Raw genomic sequence first — 14,071 nt, forward strand, 5'->3', positions numbered from 1 at the left:
TAGCATCTTTAAAAGTTAATCCAATTATTCACAAATCATTGCATTATTAGTTTAGTTTAACTAACTCTAATATATCAGTTGCTATTAAAAGGAAAGAAAATATGTTTTCTAACCTTGAATTTCTTGAGAATTCTGGATTTATTGTTTGGACTTTTGCAGTTGTATCACATAGCCAAATTGTGCAGTTTCAACTAAAAACCTTTTATTATTGTTTCTTTTTTAAAAATTTTTATTTAGTCAATTTAGAATATTTTTCCTTGGTTACAAGAGTCATGTTCTTTCCCTCCCCTCCCCCAAACCCCTCCCATAGCCAACACGCAATCCCACTGGGTTTTACATATGTCCTTGATCAAAACCCATTTCCATATTGTTATGTTTATACTAGGGTGATCATTTAGAGTCTATATCCCCAATTATATCCATATCAACCCATGTAATCAAGTAGTTGTTTTTTTTTTTAAACATTATTTTATTTGGTCATTTTCATACATTGTTCATTGGAAACAGATCATTTTCTTTTCCTCCCCCCTAACCCCCCCCCCCTTCCCTAGCCGACTCGCGATTTGTCTGGGTATCACATGTGTCCTTGCTCTGAACCCATTTCCTTGTTGTTGGTATTTGCATTAGGGCTCTCATTTAGTGTCTCTCCTCGATCATGTCCCCTCAACCTCTGTAGTCAAGCAGTTGCTTTTCCTTGGTGTTTTTACTCACTCAGTTTGTCCTCTGCTTGAGGATAGTTTTTTGTTTTGTTTTTTTTTTTTCTCGTAGATCGCTGCAGGTTGTTCAGGGACATTGTAAAGCCATTACTGGAGAAGTCCATTACGTTCTCTTGGACCACAATGTGTCAGTCCTGTGTACAACGTTCTCCTGGTTCTGCTCCTTTCGCTCTGCATCACTTCCTGGAGGTCCTTCCAGTCTCCATGGAATTTCTCCACTTTATTATTCCTTTTAGCACAATAGTATTCCATCACCAACATATACCACAATTTGTTCAGCCATTCTCCAATTGAAGGGCATCCCCTCATTTTCCAATTTTTGGCTACCACAAAGAGCACAGCTATGAATATTCTTGCACAAGTCTTTTTCCTTATTATCTCTTTGGGGTACAAACCCAGCAGTGCTATGGCTGGATCAAAGGGCAGACAGTCTTTTATCGCCCTTTGGGCATAGTTCCAAATTGCCCTCCAGAATGGTTGGATCAATTCACAACTCCACCAGCAATGAATTAATGTCCCTACTTTGCCACATCCCCTCCAGCATTCATTACTGTCCTTTGCTGTCATGTTGAACAATCTGCTAGGTGTGAGGTGATATCTCAGAGTTGTTTTGGTTTGCATCTCTCTGATTATAAGAGATCTAGAACACTTTTTTTTTTTTTTTGATAATCCAGTTATTACATCAGGAGTCTTAGAGTGTTCTGTGTATTTATTGTTTTACAGCAGAATGCCCAACACAGATCATAACTGCCAAATAGTCAGCTGTGCAAAATAGTATATATAGTGCTTAAGTACAAATGGGAGACATGATTTTTTTTTCTTTAAATAAATTACTTAAACACAAATTTATGGTCCTACAAAATAGCATTAAACTAGATGGTCTAAGTTGATCTGCCTCCTTGGACCCACAGTAACGGTTATTTCCCCCAAAACCAATAGAATCAATATACTGAATCATCATCAGTTCCATTGTGTGAATAATGGATCACAATAAATGAGTCCCTTTTTCTAAGAGCTTTTCCTGGCTTCTCTACAAACATGATCTGGCCTGGATAAAAAGACAACAGGAATTTCTTGAAGGTCAATGGTCCAAAATGCTAAGTATGGTTAAGTATTCTACATGATCTATATTCACTGTTTCCATTTTTAGGTAGGATGTACTTAGATTACTTTCTTCAATTCATCATACAGGACAAGTACAAAAGCTCCACCCATGCCTCTAAGAACGTTGGACCAGGCACCCTTGAAGAAAGCTTTGCCACCCTCATCTTTAGCAATCTTCCTCCAGCAGTCAATTGTCCCAGTGTACATGATATCAGCTCCTTTGCGCCCAGACTGCATCATCATTCGCCGCCTTACTGTATCAAAGGGATAGGAAACCACACCTGCTACAGCTGTCACTGTTTGTGCAATCATCCAACTTATCACAATATGGGTGTTCTTAGGATCTGGAAGCATACCTTTTGCTGTATCATAGATCCCAAAGTAGGCTGCTCTATAGATAATAATACCCTGCACTGAGACATTGAAACCTTGATATAAGCCCCGAATTCCATCAGACTTGGTGATTTTCACAAGGCAGTCTCCCAGGCCTTTGAATTCTCTCTCAGTGCCAGATTTCCCAACATCAGCTGCCAAGCGGGTTCTCGCAAAATCCAATGGGTAGACAAAGCAGAGAGAAGTGGCTCCAGCTGCACCACCAGAGGCAAGATTGCCAGCAAAATACCTCCAAAATTGTGTGTGCTTGTCCACTCCTCCCAAGAACACCTGCTTATACTTATCCTTAAAGGCGAAGTTGAGGGCCTGGGTGGGGAAATATCTGATGACATTTGCTAAGTTACCCCGCCAGAAGGAAAGCATCCCTTGTTCCTTTGGAATTCGGACTATACAGTCCATAATGCCTTTGTACTGCTTATCTGCAGCAATTTGTTTACTTGCATGCTGCACCTGCAATAGTAGCTTGACTCTCTCGATAGGGGCCACCGCGGTCTTGGAAATAGCAGCGGCGATGCCACCGGCCAAAAAGTCCTTGGCAAAGGAGATGGCCTGTTCCGTCATCGTTACAGAGGGGATAGGTGGTGGAATTGGAAACAGAAAGCCGGTGAAAGAGGGCTGAAAGCTGGGGAACGCTTTGCTGTATGAACAGACCCTTGCTACAGCTCGGACCCTACATTGGTTTTGTTTGTACAAAAACTTTTTAATTTGATGTAGTCAAAATTATTTATTTTGCATTTTGTGACTCTTTCTAAGTCTTGCTTGGTTTTAAAATCTTTCCCTTCCCAAAGGTCTGACATGTATACTATTCTGTGTTCACCTAATTTACTTATAGTTTCCTTCTTTATTGTGGTGTTGTCCTGATGGACTTCCCTGACCAGCAGGGTTCCACAAGGGAAGGGGTTCACCTTTGTAATGGGACACAAGGAGAGATAGGAATAGGGAACCAGGGTGGAAATGAAAGACATGGGCAAGTCAGTGGTTGGATAGGGCAGGCAACCCCTATGATTATCCTTAAGGCAGAAAATGGGGATAAATGGAATATGAGGTGGTTGAGGAGATTAAGGGAGAGAATGCAGGCTAGGATGGTTACAGCCTCGGGGAAGGAGAAGGCCTAGAGGAAAGAGATAGAGAGATAGCTAGAGAGGATCAGAGATCTGAGATGGTGAAAGAAGATTCCTAAAAAAGAGAGAATCTCAAGCGTTGTCTTTGCTTTTATTGATGAGGAAGCAAAGAGGAGCCTCTAGACACGTAACAATCACATCACATAGCTTAGACAATCAAGATTGGGTGTCAGGGTAGAGGGAACACCTTTTGGGTGTGTAGATTGCAACTTGCGCTTTCCCAGGTGAGTGCTCCGAACATGTTAATGAGTTTGTCTTAGGCAACAGGCCGCGTGGTCAGGTCAAGGTTACCTTCACAAACCTTATCGGTAAAACCCCAGGCTTGGAGACACAGTCGCCATACAATCATTTGTGATTCATAGATGTGAATATGCTTGGGATGCTACATATCCCCCTTTTTTGTTTTTTAAAATAAAAAGAAAGGTGATTGATATAGAAATGTGACTAAAGTTAAAATATAAAAATCATGTAGCATCATCAATTGATGCTTGAGGTGATTAAAAATAGATATTCAAAATATATTGCCAAAGCCTTGACTGAAAAAAGTAAGTGTGATTAATAACAATAATAAAATCTTCCTCTTTACTCATAAAGATTATTGCAAAGATAAAATGTGTTCTTATTACTAAACAATCAAAATCAAGGATGAAAATTTTCATAAATGATTAAAAATAATGATAAAAGTAATGAGAAAATAGTTTTCACTCTGATTATCCTGAATTATTGAGGTAGTAGTCCCATAGAACATAGGATAGGTGCATTAGATTATCACACACACACAGTTAGGATTATAAGAAGTTGCCAGTGCTTTTGTAGCAAGATAAAAGATAACTGTCTCTGAATATGAAGGGGAATCTCCTTTTTCTCCCTTGTACTGATTATGCATTTTAGGGATACCCGCCTAGATGCCTGCCACATGGCAATATGGTTGGACTTTGATATCCGAGCCACCTGTGAATGAGGGTGTCAAGCACCGTGTCCCAGTACCTCCAACCTCAGCAGCCCACATATATCCATCTTTTATGGAGTATATGCCTGTGTGTGTGTGTGGCTTTGGCTATCCAGCCCATTGAGGTGTCCTCTGAATTCCCTTTTTATGCAATCAGTGATGGTATCCCAGGATAGTCCCCTGCAACTTTAACAAATGCTGTCACCTTCTTGTAATCTGATACTATTGGGTACATTTTAAAAGAAACATTTGTATCTTCATTGCTCAAGATTGGATTGTTAAAAGTACTTGAAATATTTTTCAAAATATAAGAGAAAAATGAAAACAACATAGTATAATCAAAATATTCGGAGAAAAGTGAGAGCATCAAATAAAAATTGCTCAATAGGATTAAAAATGATATAAAATGGTGTAAAAATGTTCTTAAAAATACTTTCTGTCTTACCCCCCCCCTTTTTTTGAATAGCATTCCAAAGATATTACCATCTTTTACATTTTTCAAACAGTGGTGTAAGCATCAATTCAAGTATAAAAGACATTATCACTTTTGTACATTACTTATTGAGTGGTTGTAGTTCAATATCAACATGGGATACAGTGTGAGGATCACGAGATAGGGCCACATCTGGTTGCATATTTCTGATAAAAGCCCTATTTATGTAACCTTTTCTCCAAAGTATTAATAAACCAATAATTATCAGTATGAATATTATTATAGAGCAAATGCTCATCAAGTTAATCCTACCGAACCAATTTCTGGGATCCAAGGAAGTTAGAGTTGCTTCCCATTGGGATGCAATTTTTTCAGCTTCCTGTTCGTATACAATTTGGTCTAACTTATTAATTTCTTGTTGAAGTTTTATAACATCCAACGTGCTGTTATGACGTCCCCAAGCACCTCTTATGTGTTCCACTACAGTGTGCCAACCATAGGAAACATTGCCATATGGTAGAGGTGTAATACAATAACCTGTTTGATTAAAATGACAAGGAAAAGTAATTCTAGTATGTAAAGCTTCAATCTCTTTTCCTAGCCAAAATACAACATCTTTTAATGTTTCTAGTTCATCTTTAAATGCTAAGTCAACACTTTGCTGAGTATGCCACAATTCAGATGAGTTAGATACAATTTCTTGTATAAATCCTTGGTTTTGTATAGAGGTAGTTAATGCAACAGTTGCTGTGGTTAGTGATGTTATCATAGCGACAATGGTCACTACTGCACCTATGAATGCCAATACCATTCTTTTGAATTGATGTAAAATGGTATTAAATGCTTTTTGTACAATATGTATGGTGGGAGTAGATGCCCATGTCTCTGTAAGATTCACCGGTAACCACATCAAAGGTGGCTGGAACATTATGGCTATGTATGAGTTCTTATGTGTGGAATCAATGCATTGATGTAAGTGACAATTAACGCATTTGATCTCATACAATCCTTGTTTGTTTTGAAAAATATGAAGACTATCTCCTACTAACATTACATATGGAGCAAATACACATGCAGTAACATTGGTGTGACTGTCATACTCAAAATGAATTCCTGAGTTTCTCACATTGACTTTGAACTTCTATATTGGTTGTGTGGCTGCTGCTATTTTCCATTGTGTGTCCTGCATGGGACCTGCCTCAATAGCAAGTCGAGGACTAGCCATATCAAGTTCTAATAAGCTGTCAATGTTATGGAATGTAGGGCATGGTATGAGCCATTTTTCATACTTGCTGTATTTATCTATACGAATTGATTCTTCAGAATCTCCACATTGTAATCTAGGTCCCCAATTATAAACCTTAAAGTTTACTGCTGCTGGCATTTTAACCCTTTTAGGAGGGAGGATATAACAATCTGTCCATGATAGCTTGCTGTAGAAATTTGTTATCTGGTTGGTACATAAGTTCTTATAATTGGGGTTGTTAGGTTTCAGTGATTTACGTGGTGTTTTATATCCCTTTCCTATCATGCCCATACCAATTCCTATGTAAGTGTTGTCAGTGGCATTTTTTACTATCCAAGCTTGAACTCTGCGTATTAAACAGAAGGAATTTCCTATGAAAGAATGTCTAAAGGATATACAAAATGGAGGATATACAGAAGAACATGAATAGTTATACAATGCTCCTTCAGATTCCAGAGGAATATTTTTGGCTAAAACAGGGTGTGGTAGCCATTGGGTATTGTTTACAAAGACAAGTAGAGTCTTGTCCATCCAAGTTAACATTCTAAGTATTGGAGGTTTAGGTAGGATGGACCAATAGACTTCAGCATGACATACGTGTATCATGTGGATGATAGTGAAAGTCATTAAGAGTAGTGTAACATGAGTCTCTGGTGTAGATGTATTCACCATTGGCACCTTCCAGCTTCTGTGCAGTGTGCTTGAGCTGTCATCAGCTGGTGACGTCTATGTTGTTCGTCTGCTTCTCTTCCTGGTCTGGAGCTGCGTGTGGCGTTGTGCTCTGCTCTGGCCGCCCATCAGCTCCCTCTGGATCTGGATCTGGTCCTCTCCAGGGTTTGAGATGCTTAGTGGGAATCCAGCATTCTCCATTATCTGTAGAGATACAAGCAAAACCTCGACCCATTGTTATTACCCTGTTCGGTCCCTTGTAATCTTTTTCTCCTGGCAATCTCCAAAGAACCCAGGGCTGCTGTTTTGTGCCGCTTTTATCATGGCACTCAAAATGCATTTGCATTGGAGTGGCAGTCAGTCCTTCTGGGATGGAGAAATGATTTAGTGTTAAAAGTACCATCCTTAACAATTTGTTAGGACTGATAGGTTTGGGTTTTGAGATTTCACCTTCATAAATCGTTTGGTACTCTCCCTTTTGTTTTTGTATCTGGTTTTTGAGAGTTCTGTTAGCCCTCTCCACAATAGCTTGCCCTGTGGAGTTTCCTGGAATTCCAGTTTTATGGGCTATGTTCCATAATTTGCAAAATTCTGCAAATCTTTTACTGGTATATGCACTTCCATTGTCAGTTTTTATTTGTTTGGGAATGCCCAAGTGTGCAAATGCTTCCAGCAAATGTGCAATGACATGAGAAACCTTTTCTCCAGTTTGGGCTGTGGCCCATATGGCATGTGAATGTGTATCAATAACCACATGTACATGTTTCCATCTTCTAAAGGGAGCATAATGAGTTACATCCATTTGCCAAAGCTGGTTGGCTTTCAGGCCTCTTGGATTAACTCCCTATGGGAGAGGGTTTGAAGCAAAAGGAGCACATGTACTGCATTGCTGAATTATCTCTCTGGCCTGTTTTTTGGTTATGTCATATTGCCATTTGAGAGATTTGGCATTTTGGTGTAATAGCAAATGAGAGGTAACTGCCTGTTGAAAGGCAGAGGCAACTAATGTGTCTACGTTTGAATTTCCCTCAGATAGAGGTCCTGGAAGGTTAGTATGTGACCTAATATGCGTTATAAAAAATTTGTTTTGCCTTTTTAAAATTACCATCTGGGTGGTACGAAATAGAAGAAATAATTCTTTATCTGAGATAGGTTTGATTTTAGCTGTCTCCAGCGAGTTAACCAAATTTACCACATATAATGAATCACATATGATGTTGCAAGGTTCTGTTATGTCTTTAAGTACAGCTCTGACTGCTGCTAACTCAGCCTTTTGTGGGGAGGTGTATATGGTGTCTAGCAACATAACATTGTCCTGAACCATTGCTCCTGCCTTGCCTGATTTTGATGCATCTGTAAAGACATTTAGAGCACCAATAATAGGGTGCATGGATGTTATTTTTGGAAAAATGATGGGAGTTAATTTTATGAATTGCAAGATTTTATTCTTGGGAGTATTATTATCAATTCTCCCTGTAAAGTTTGCAAGAGCAATTTGCCAAGGTAGTGATTGTGCAAATAAATTCTGAACCTGTTCTCTTGTGATCGGGACATGAATAATCTCTGGATCACCGCCTACTAATTGTTGAGATCTCTTTCTAATCTGGGTGATGACCAGGATCATGAGCTCTAAGTAACTGGTTAGCGATTTAGTCTGCTGATTGGCTAAATGAATCCATTCTATTATATGCTCTGCTTGATGAATAGCACCTGTTGGTGTGTATTTGGTCTGTAAGACCGATGCTGCTAAGGGTATGGAAGGATCAATTCTGTATAGCCTAGCTGCAGATAAGGCTGCTTCCACTGCTCTTAGTTCTTCTTCAGCTTTAGGTGACAGTGTTCTAGGTGAAGAGAGAGCAGGGTCTCCCTTCAGTGTGGCAAATAAATTTTCCAATTGACCTGTGGTAATTTTCAGATAAGGTCTGAGCCAATTAATGTCACCTAGTAATTTTTGGAAATCATTTAAAGTGTTTAGATTGTCTCTACGAATTTCTATTTTCTGAGGTCTAATCTCCTGATCGTATACGATTGTTCCTAGGTATTTGTAAGGAGCTGTGGTTTGAATTTTCTCCTCGGAGATGACCAATTGTGCCTTTTTGAGAGCTTTAGTAGTCTCGACTAGCATTTCCTCAACCTCGTCAGTAGACGGCGCTGCTAATAAAATATCGTCTAAATACTGGCAAATGTATGAAGATCTATATTTCGTTCTCACTGCTTCTAAAGCCTGTGCTACAAATTTTTGACATAAACACGAGCTAACTTTTAGGCCCTGAGGCAAGGAAGTCCACTCGAAACGTTTGAATGGAGTGTTAAAGTTAATTGAGGGAACTGAAAAAGCGAATCTGTGACAATCCTGCGGTGAAAGCCTTATGTTGAAAAAACAGTCTTTTAAGTCTATCACTGTTAGTTTCCAATTTATTGGGATGGGGCTGGGGGAGGGTAGGCCTGGTTGGCGTGTCCCCATGTTGATTATTTGCTCATTGACCTTCCTCAAGTCATGGACTAATCTCCATTTCCCTGATTTCTTGGGTACTAAGAATATTGGGGTGTTCCAAGGGCTGTTTGACTCCCTAATGTGACCTAATTGTAGCTGTTCTTGTATTATTTCCTCTAAATGTACTAGCTTTTCTTTAGAAATAGGCCACTGGTTAATCCAGACCGGCTTGGAGTCTAACCATTTAATTGGGTCAGCGCACCTTGGTGTGTTGTCATTTACAACACCCACAAGTGCTGGTCGTGCCTGATTGGATGTGTTAGTGTTATATTCATGTCGGCCATGACCTCTCTACCCCAAAGGGATTGGTCAATGTCTAATACAAAGGGTTTAATTATTCCCTTGTGGCCTTCACTGTCGGACCATGCTCAGTTTCTAGCAGATTGTAATACTTTTTCAGGTGGGCTGATGCCTATTAACCTGTGAGGTGTAATGACTGGCCAAGACTCGGGCCAATCACAAGCTGCAATTACTGATACATCTGCTCCTGAGTCTGAAATGCCTTTGATGATTCTGTCCTCTACATATAGGGACGTGACGAGCCTATCTGTGGTGATTCTTTGAGTCAGTCCAATACAAACTCTGCGTCTGTGATTCAAACTGACTTTTTTCCTTGGTATCTTTTTCAAAGCTTGGTGCCTTAGCAGCTAACAGTGCGGAGGCAATTTCCATGCCTTCTGTGATGTTAAATGTAGAATTGACTCTAGCTAAAATATGTAGTGTGTCCGTTTCCTGCTTTTCAGCGACTTGAGGTAATATTTCTAGCCCTTCCTCAATAAGATCAGGATTGCCACACACCAACCCTATATATCCTTGAGGCATAAAGTGAATTTTGCAGAGATTTTAAAGACTCCCATTTGCATAGTATCTGATTCTGCTTTAATTGGGATACTCAGGGGTTGTGAATCTGTGTAGGGATTCGTGGCTGATTCTAAACTGTTGTACTTCTGTGCGTCCTTGATTCCCCGCCTTTTTCCTGGGCTGGGGGGGGGGGGGGGCGGTTACATGTTTTTTGACCCGTGTGCAGGGCGTTTATGGCTATTATTCTGTGAGGCGCTATATCTGCATTTGGAAGCCCAATGTCTGCCTCTTTTGCATCTGGGGCATAGACCTGGTACCCTCTTAGCTTTTGCCTGCGGACAAGCGTTTCGAAAGTGATCTGTTTGGCTGCAGGAAAAACACTGACCCCTAGGCTCTCTGACCTGTGTTGCTAGAACAGATTGGTGCTCCAAGGTACCTATGTCTTGGCATGCTCTTAAAAAATCTGTGATCGTGCCCGTGGCTTTAATTGGTGCTAACGCCTACCTAGAATCCGCATTCGAGTTCCTATAGGCTAAGTCTCTCAATAAGACTGCAGCTGCACCTTCCTGTGGAATTTGCCTTCTTATTGCTAGCGATAATCTATCGAGAAAATCCGCGAAGGATTCGTTCTGCTTTTGAATTACTTCCGTATAGGAGTTTGATGCCTCTTTTTTGTTTGGGAGAGCTTGCCATGCTCTCTTTGCCGCTAAGGCTATCTGGCCATAGACTTGCTCAGTGCATGCAATCTGCCTTTCAGTGGTTTCAAACTCTCCTTGATCTGCTAGTTGGTCATATGTAATGTCTAATCCTGCCCTTCTGTTATTGGAAGCCCGTTCCTGACAGAAATCTTGGAATTTTAGTTTCCAAGTTAAAAAATCTCCCCTGTCGAGAGCAGATTCAGCAATTACTCTCCAATCATCTGGGGTGAGGAACTGCTGGCTCCTGTTCTTAATGAGGGAGATAGGGAATGGAGCTGGGTTTCCGTTCTGCACTACGCTGTCTCTTAAGGCTTTCAAGGTTTTGTAGTCAAGAGGTGTGTGTTCTGCTCTCTGTTCGTTGGGATTGTCTGGGTTATTTCTTAGCACTACGGGACATGCTAGCACTTCCGTTGCTTGTCCTGATGGCTCTCTCTCCTCGTCTCTCTTTCCTGATACCATCTTAGCGATCCCTGGTGACTGCCGTGTGTGGGGAGGAGTAGGACATTTGTGAAAGCTCGAATTAAAGGGTGGAGGAGGGAGCAGCGAGCCAAAAGCGCTGGAAGTTAAGGCTTCTGCGCTTTTTAGAATCCCATCGGCTACTGTAAAGAGATTAGTATAGGGTGATAAGCCTACTGGCTGCAATCTTTTGGCCACCTGCCCTGAGGGGTAAGCTGGGGCAGAGGCTATCTCATCGAAGGGTGGAGGCGAAGTTGGAGGCTCAGATGGCTCCGCTTTTGAGCCTCTTTCGGCCTTCTGAGCCTTGTGGCTAGAGAGAGACTGTTTATTTTCTTGCGCCTGTGCGGGTTTCTTCTGCTTGGTGCCTGAGTGCTGTAACGGCTGTGCATTTAAGGTCATTCTTATGATCTCCTAGGTATTCCAACTAACTTGCGATGTTTTCTGTCCTTCTTTCTGATATTGCCCCATTTTGTCACCAATTAGCTCCCAATCCTGTATATTGAGCACTCCTGCTGCTGGGAAATTGGGGTATGCTCTTATTATCATCTTAATCAAGGCTTTTATCTTAGCTTTGGATACCTTAATACCTTTCTTCTCTGTAAGTGACTTTAGTAGTCTGATGTAACATGAATGTGAGGAGGCTGATTGACCTATGGTTCTGAATGATTTCTTAAATAAGAAATTGAAATAAAAGACGTTTCTTACCGTCAGAGGCCACCTGCCCCATCACGTCTTTGTGATTCCGTACCTCGCTGATGGCTCCTCAAATTGTGCGCACTCGAAGCCTGTAACAAAGGAATTTCGCTCCCAAAACCGGGGTGCCACATGTGATGTTGTCCTGATGGACTTCCCTGACCAGCAGGGTTCCACAAGGGAAGGGGCTCACCTTTGTAATGGGACCCGAGGAGAGATAGGAATCGAGAACCAGGGTGGAAATGAAAGACACGGACAAGTCAGTGGTTGGATAGGGCAGGCAACCCTTATGATTATCCTTAAGGTGGAAAATGGGGATAAATGGAATATGAGGTGGTTGATGAGATTAAGGGAGAGAATGCAGGCTGGGATGGTTACAGCCTCGGGGAAGGAGAAGGCCTAGAGGAAAGAGATAGAGAGATAGCTAGAGAGGATCGGAGATCTGAGATGGTGAAAGAAGATTCCTAAAAAAGAGAGAATCTCAAGGGCTGCCTTTGCTTTTATTGATGAAGAAGCAAAGAGGAGCCTCTAGACACGTAACAATCACATCACATAGCTTAGACAATCAAGATTGGGTGTCACGGTAGAGGGAACACCTTTTGGGCGGGTAGATTGCAACTTGCGCTTTCCCGGGTGAGTGCTCCGAACATGTTAATGAATTTGTCTTAGGCAACAGGCTGCGTGGTCAGGTCAAGATTACCTTCACAAACTTTATCGGTAAAACCCCAGGCTTGGAGACACAGTCATTTGTGATTCATAGATGTGAATATGCTTAGGATGCTACATTTATAATCAAGTCATTTGCCCATTCTGAGTTTATCTTGGTGTAGGATGTGAGATGTTGATCCAAACCTAATCTCTCCCACACTGTCTTCCAATTTTCCCAGCAGTTTTTATCAAATACTGGGTTTTTGTCCCAGAAGCTGGGGTCTTTGGGTTTGTCAAAGACTGTCTTACTGAGGTCATTTACCCCAAGTCTATTCCACTGATCTTCCTTTCTGTCTCTTAGCCAGTACCAAATTGTTTTGATGACCGCTGCTTTGTAATATAGTTTGAGATCTGGGATTGCAAGGCCACCTTCCTTTGTATTTTTTTTTTCATTATTTCCCTGGATATCCTTGATCCTTTATTCTTCCAAATGAACTTTGTTATGGTTTTCTCTAATTCAGTAAAATAGTTTTTTGGTAGTTCAATGGGTATGGCACTAAATAGATTTTGGGTAGGATGGTCATTTTTATTATGTTAGCTTGCCCCACCCATGAGCAATCAATGTTTTTCCAATTGTTTAGATCTAGTTTTAATTGTGTGGAGAGTGTTTTGTAGTTGTGTTCATATAGTTCCTGTGTTTGTCTCGGCAGATAGATTCCTAAGTATTTTATATTGTCTCGGGTGACTTTAAATGGAATTTCTCTTTCTAATTCTTGCTGCTGAGCTGGGTTGGAGATATATAGAAATGCTGATGACTTATGTGGGTTTATTTTGTATCCTGCAATTTTGCTAAAGTTGTTGATTATTTCGACTAGCTTATTGGTTGATTCCCTGGGATTCTTTAAGTAAATCATTTCATCCACAAAGAGTGACAGCTTGGTCTCCTCAATGCCAATTTTAATACCTTCAATTTCTTTTTCTTCTCTAATTGCTACTGCTAGTGTTTCTAGTACAATATTAAATAATAAAGGTGATAATGGGTATCCTTGTTTGACTCCTGATCTTAATGAGAAGGCTTTGAGTTTTTCCCCATTGCAGATGATGTTTGCATGATTGCAACTCCTGCCTTCTTTTTATCACTTGATGCCCAATAGGTTTGGCTCCATCCTCTTACTTTCACCCTATGCATATCTACCTTCCTCATGTGTGTTTCTTGCAGACAGCATATGGTAGGATTTTGGATTCTAATCCACTCTGCTATTCGCTTGAATTTTATGGGTGAGTTCATTCCATTCACATTCAGAGTTGTGATTACTAGCTGTGTATTTCCCAGCATTTTGATTTCTACTCCTTGTCCTCCCTTTTCTTCTTTCACTATTTCCTTCTATACCAATGTTTGTTTATAGTCAGCCCCCCCCTCATTCCCTCCCTTATTTTACTTCCCTTTCTACCCCCCTCACTTCTTATTCCCTCCCCTATTTTCCCCTGTAGTCTTTTTAAAATTCCCCCCCCACACACACACACCCTCTCCCTCCCTTGTACTGCTTCCCTCCCCACCAGTCCGTTTTTTACCATTCTACTCCCCTATAGGGCGCAAATCTATTCTCTTCCCCAATGGATTGGATTGTTCTTCCCTCTTTGGGTCAGTTT

At 40.8% G+C, this 14,071-nt stretch overlaps 2 protein-coding genes across 2 annotated transcripts; both read right to left on the reverse strand.

Moving 5' to 3' along the window:
* Positions 1-1,474: 1,474 nt before the first annotated feature.
* LOC100010487 (ADP/ATP translocase 3) lies at positions 1,475-2,891 on the reverse strand. Its single transcript, XM_016424708.2, has one exon. It carries the CDS (start codon positions 2,772-2,774, stop codon positions 1,878-1,880), a length of 897 nt encoding a protein of 298 aa, XP_016280194.1. The 5' UTR covers positions 2,775-2,891; the 3' UTR covers positions 1,475-1,877.
* A 78-nt stretch (positions 2,892-2,969) lies between these two features.
* LOC107649291 (endogenous retrovirus group K member 7 Env polyprotein-like) lies at positions 2,970-13,814 on the reverse strand. Its single transcript, XM_016423083.2, has 2 exons — positions 11,786-13,814; positions 2,970-6,835 (listed from the first exon to the last, which is right to left on the reverse strand). Exon 2 carries the CDS (start codon positions 5,765-5,767, stop codon positions 4,838-4,840), a length of 930 nt encoding a protein of 309 aa, XP_016278569.1. The 5' UTR covers positions 5,768-6,835; positions 11,786-13,814; the 3' UTR covers positions 2,970-4,837.
* Positions 13,815-14,071: the final 257 nt, after the last annotated feature.

Source organism: Monodelphis domestica, chromosome 1, assembly GCF_027887165.1.
Source record: "Monodelphis domestica isolate mMonDom1 chromosome 1, mMonDom1.pri, whole genome shotgun sequence".
Lineage (NCBI taxonomy): Eukaryota > Metazoa > Chordata > Mammalia > Didelphimorphia > Didelphidae > Monodelphis > Monodelphis domestica.